The sequence below is a fragment of the Oncorhynchus gorbuscha genome, linkage group LG03 (assembly GCF_021184085.1).
Source record: "Oncorhynchus gorbuscha isolate QuinsamMale2020 ecotype Even-year linkage group LG03, OgorEven_v1.0, whole genome shotgun sequence".
NCBI classification, from domain to species: domain Eukaryota; kingdom Metazoa; phylum Chordata; class Actinopteri; order Salmoniformes; family Salmonidae; genus Oncorhynchus; species Oncorhynchus gorbuscha.
This window is the reverse complement of record NC_060175.1, coordinates 76,919,432-76,925,151: the sequence shown is the minus strand read 5'-3', so window position 1 is coordinate 76,925,151 and position 5,720 is coordinate 76,919,432. Positions and strand designations below refer to the sequence as shown.

Below are 5,720 nucleotides of genomic sequence, written 5' to 3'. Positions count from 1 at the left end.
AATAATATTGGATTTTGAAAATGAATAATTATCATAATCTAAACCATTTTATATATATCATTAATATTCATTACCCACTTTTGAGGGCTATGCTGAATGTCTTGGTAGGTTATTTCAATTAGGCAGTTTTATAGGTAGGCCTATAGAGGTTCACAACGGTGTAAGTATATTATGGAAACCTGAATATATTATTTTTGAATGCTCACATATTTTAGAATAGTTTGGATATTATAGTTTGGATAATATCCAAGTGTTATAAGCTGTGTAAGTAACATTAAGCATATATGTGAGCTCATTAACGTTGCCATACTCTTGAATTAAGAGTAAAGATCCATCGATTCAAGATGGCAGAGAGTTGTCAGAATGACAAATGTTTTACTCATACTTGAGTGCTTTTATTCATATTTGTACGGCACTGTTGAGGGAATTTGCAAGTAAGCCTTTCGCTGTACCATTTATACCTGCTGGAAACTGAACGCGACAAATTCAACTCGTGTCAATGCAATGTCATCACCTTCATAGTGCATGTTAAGCAACATACTGTTTTCTTGATTTGGTTGCTTAGTAGATCCAAAGACATGGTTCTGTTGATTGAACTCATTGTAATTGTCCATGCCTGCTAAAACGACGCTTTGTGTGGAAATATAACTGCTAAAAGTTAAATCAAGGTAGTAGGGCGACAGCTATCAACGTGTGTGTTGTGAATAAACAAGGTTCAAACTAAAGAATTAAGAAAAAGGAGTAGGAAACACTCATCTACCATATCTGTTTTAATAAAAACACCATAAGTACATTGTTATAAAAACAATATTGGGATCACATCTGCATCATTGTAATATACAATACAAATATAGCTCAATCTGAGAAATTTACTTTTTTTTGCAAAAAAATATATATACATATTTTCTAGGTATGACTTGAACAAAATACAGAAAATAGAAATCGAACATGGAATGAAAGATTCTTTCACATAAAGTCCAACATGTATCAACATCTAAGAACTCGTTGGGTTAGGATGCATTGTTGTTGATTGTCATCCTCAGGTCGACCAGCACACTTGTCTTCATGGCGCGCACCGCTCTTGGTGACAGCAGGACACCTGTGGCTGCTTGGGGACAGCGCCGCTGACCTGACACTTCGTAGTTTCAACTCCTGAATGTCTATCTAAGCACATCATGGACTTAAACGTCGTTCCACTGCTGGATGTAAGACATAAGATGCGACGACATGTCATTGCATGGCTGGCAACATCGTTATTTATGCTAATGATTCGTTCTGTTGCTTCATTTGATCAACGGCAGAGAATTCTGTCATCAGCGCATCCGTTCTGTGAAAAATAAGAGGAATGGATAATGGTAAGTTTTATGACACAACTTGATTTTAGCACAGAAATATGCAGTGATCTCATTTTACACTTGAATATGTAACAGGCCTATGGCAACAATACATTTGCTGCAATTGTTTTGTACACATACCTCCACAGAGATGCTGGCGAGTTCTGCATTGAGGGTTGTCAGAGGAGTGCGGGTTGCACCTGAGATCTGCTGCTTACCCGGTGTGTCCAGCTCGACCTGCAGGTCCCAGATATAATCGATGACATGCTGCAGAATCTCCATCTTACTGGCTTTCTTGTTGGCTGGCAGAGTGGGCACCAGCTCCTTTAGTTTGCTGTAGCAGCTGTTCATGTCCTGCAGAAATACACTCATCTGCTCGTCCAACAGTGGGATCTTGCACTTGGAGATGGTCATACTCTGCTCCGAGAGACAACGGACCACATCCTCGGTGTTTTTCAGGGCGCAGGTAGATCCGACAACTTTCATTTTCTTATTTTGTCGCCTTGAAAAGCAAAAGTATAGGGTATATATTTCTGCTACAATATACAACAAAGAATAGGTAAGTACCTGCTAGTTCTGTTAGGAAAGTTCAGGTGATTATCCTCGTAAGCGTTAAGTTTGTAGCCTACTTGACAGTTTGTGGCGGAGGTGAACTCGGGCTGAATTTATCTTTCCAGAGGGTTCGGGGCGTGACCAAAGCGAGAACATTTGAAGGGTTAAACCAATGAGAAACTCGCAGCTGCAAGGGAGGGGCGGGCTTCCAGTTCTCTCTCTACCAATAGAGATCGGGTGTTATCAATCTTTACAATCTGCTAAATGATGGTGTTACAAATGGAAACAAATGTGTGCTTTTTTTTCATGGTGTCCTGTGTGGGAACCCAGCTGTCCGTCGCCCGCGGACTTTGCAGGTGTAGAGACCGCCCGGAGACATGGGTGGGGGGCATATTCATGAAGAATGCTGCAATTACTAGATGAATAGGTTTTTAATTGTAGCCTTAACTGAGTAGACCGATTGAACTCAATCATACGGTAAATGGCCAGACCTGTCACAACAATATAGTTTTTTAAATTGGTGATTTCTTTATATTTTTTAAATTCCAGTTCATTTATAATCTTGATGAAATAGAGTAGCCAACCTAAGCATTCTGCTCATTCGAGCTGTGCATGATAATTTCCTACCCCAAAGTGCTTATTTTTTTATTTGCTTAAGTAGAAATATTACGTTTTATCAAATGGAAAAGTGCCTAATAATATAAAAATGTATTATAAACTAAAGTTGCATCACAATATGGCCGTTCAACAAAGCGTATCCAATATAGACAAGGGAATCAACTAATTTGGCTGCTTGATCTGTATTTTATTTCACTTTTATTTAACCAGGTAGGCCAGTTGAGAACAAATTCTCATTTACAACTGCGACCTGGTCAAGATAAAGCAAAGCAGTGCGATAAAAAAAACACAGAGTTACACATAGGATAAACAATCGTGCAGTCAATGACACAATAGAAAAATCTGTATACAGTGTGTGCAAATGAAGTAAGGAGGTAAGTCAATAAATAGGCCAATAGTGGCGAAGTAATTACAATTTTGTAGTATTGTATGCAAATTATGACTTGAATTGTAGGATTAAAATTTTTAATCTATTAAAACTTGCATTTCATTAGAAGACGAATCTCATGGATCCACATAGCTTAGCCTATGCAATAAATCTCTTTCAATTTACAAATAGCATATTTCACACATTCAGCCTAAACCCTCCCGTTCCTCTTAAATTAGTCTTCCAATGAATCGTTTTACAGATTCGTTCACGTGTTCCCACTGTGAGTGCGGCATTGAAATAGCATTGCTCTGCTCTGAACTGAATCTTCCCCAGATTGTCCAAACAAGCCGAAGCAGACTGGCAGGCGCCAGTGCCATGACGTCACCCATTCATGAAGTCCCTGACGGCTGTCAACCTGGCGCCGCGCGGGCGGTGTCCATGGAGACCGCAAACAACGGGCTTGCACTCCCCCATTCACCTGCGCAGCGCAAACCCTGAGAACTGGCTGCCCAAGAACGGCATTCATTTTCATTTATCAAGTTAAACCACTCTGAAGAGATTACCGCCCCACACCTGCAAACTGCCATTGTCACTAGCTTGCTCAAATTCCAAAGGCTAGTGAAATAAAAAAGACAGAAGGCTTTGAATTTGCATTGATAGTTCCTGAATTCCTTCAGTTAGGTCCGCCCCTTAATTTGTCTAATAAAATTCCTCAAGTAAAACGTTCTATCCAGGCATATGCTACATTGTATCTTTCACACATATATAAAACAAATTACAATAATGCTATTTCAGTGTCTGTCTCTGGCTGGCTGTAGAGTCCACCAGAATGAGATGTCTGCATGATAAAAAATATAACAAATACTTGGATATTGTGCTGTTTGCAACAAACTTTCAATTCATTTGGAACCAAACAAGAGAAGTCATTAAAATACAAAGTGAAAACGTAGAAAATTGTTAGCAAAAAAATGTGTGGTTTGAATGGGTAATTCACCATGTTAAAATATGACATGAGAAACATATTTTTTAACCAAACATTGCATCCTTATAATGTGTGTGTAATTGATTATGCAAGTGTAATTAATATGTCAGATTTTCTCCCCTGGACAACCCTCTTTAAAACAAATTCCCTGCTTTTGCTTATACTAGTTGTGTAAAACTCTTCTTCTTCACCAGCACGCAGAGAGAGCTGTGCCTGAGGAGAGTGACATCCTGTTCTTCCTCCTTCCTATTTCTCAGGTCATGTTGGGGATGGGGAGCGCCAGTGGTCTGAAACAATGGGAGTGCAGAGCAAGGATTGTGGGGGGAAATCTTGTCTGGGGCCAGTGAGTCTGGAGCGCCCCTCTGCTCTCTCATCCAGCTTTTGTTCAGCTGCAACAGCTATCAGCACTTCCTACTGACACCAACAATAACTCCACACAGCTGGGCCCTTTTAGTCTTGTTTACTGCACATCAAGGCGGGGGGGGGGGGGGGCAGAGAAAAGTGATACAGATTAGATCCTGATTTTAACTGACAGAGAGGAGGTTCTTTTTGTAGTGATTCATTACAACTGGCTACTACTAATTGAGGTGTAAAAATGTTTTCCCGCTCTTCTCTCTCACTTCCCTGTTGTTGGAGCCTCCCAGATTTGTTGTGACACACTGTGGTTTGGAAGCAGTTGGTTGTTAGTTGAATTATATGAATGGTCAGTGGTGGAAATGTGGGGACTTTTGATCTCTCAACCTCTTTATTTCCGTTTTTTTTTTTTTTTTGAGGGAGTAACGCCCGGCTGCACACTGTGGACAGGAAACAGAGAGCAAGAGAAGCTAAAAGTATCCACCATGCTTCCCAGCCGAAACAGTTCAGAAGAGTTTGTGCATATATTCTGACAACATTTTGTGAGGTTTTGGACTTTTTTTGGCTGTTTGGGCACACAAATGTTTTTCTGGAGGCAAGCTGAAGTTCAGAGCCGAAGTCTGCGCCCCTTCGTCAGTGATTGTTCAACAGTAGGGATTCTTCAGTAAAGTCTATGTTGTCATTCAACTCTTTTTCATGCACATTTTTTCAATGAGAAATGCTGCACCAAACATCTTAGTTAGATGTAAAATTGCACTACTAAAGATCTCCTCTGCAAAAACTTCAAATTAATGACAGATTTCTTGATTCATTCAGACTATTTTGAGGAAGTGATTACTGGGTACGGCTTCTCAAAATGGACAAACTTTACTGCCATTTTCTCTCCTTATTTCAAGCAATGTATTTTAAAGGGTTACACTAGTTCGGTTTGGCTAGCCGAGTTCAGCTAGGTGCCAGCTGAACTGTAGCATGCGGAAAACTTAAGCAACAGGTAAAAAAAAAATGTAACCATTATTTAACTAGGCAAGTCAGTTAAGAACAAATTGTTATTTACAATGATGGCCTACTCCAGCCAAATCTAGACAACGCTGGGTCAATTGTGCGCTGCCCTATGGGACTCCCAATCACAGCCAGATGTGATACAGCCATGATTCAAATCAGGTACTATAGTGACACCTCTTGCACTGAGATGCAGAGCCTTAGACCACTGCGCCACTCAGGAACCAAATAAGGAGGAAGAACATTCCAAGAATGTTTTGCCAGTTGCCACCTTCTCCATTCACAGCCATTTGTGTTGGCCCTATCTATTACTTTCACCGCAGTGATACCTTTTGTCCACAGCCTTAGTTTGTGTTCATATTTCAGCATAATTTCAATGAATCTAATGGAAGGCAATATGTTTTTGAATACAGGTGTACTGTAGATTGATGATGCTTTGCTGGTGTAGGAATGTAGAAATAGGCCCTTCCTGTTGCATAGACTTATCTAGCTCCTTATGTGCTGAGGGACT

The 5,720-nt window shown here is 40.1% G+C and overlaps 1 protein-coding gene across 1 annotated transcript; it reads right to left on the bottom strand.

The window, feature by feature from the left end:
• Positions 1-757: 757 nt before the first annotated feature.
• LOC124031945 (DNA-binding protein inhibitor ID-1-like) lies at positions 758-1,984 on the bottom strand. The gene is made up of 2 exons (XM_046343781.1): positions 1,476-1,984; positions 758-1,327 (listed from the first exon to the last, which is right to left on the bottom strand). The coding sequence occupies exons 1-2, from the start codon at positions 1,818-1,820 to the stop codon at positions 1,292-1,294; spliced, it is 381 nt and encodes a 126-aa protein (XP_046199737.1). The 5' UTR covers positions 1,821-1,984; the 3' UTR covers positions 758-1,291.
• Positions 1,985-5,720: the final 3,736 nt, after the last annotated feature.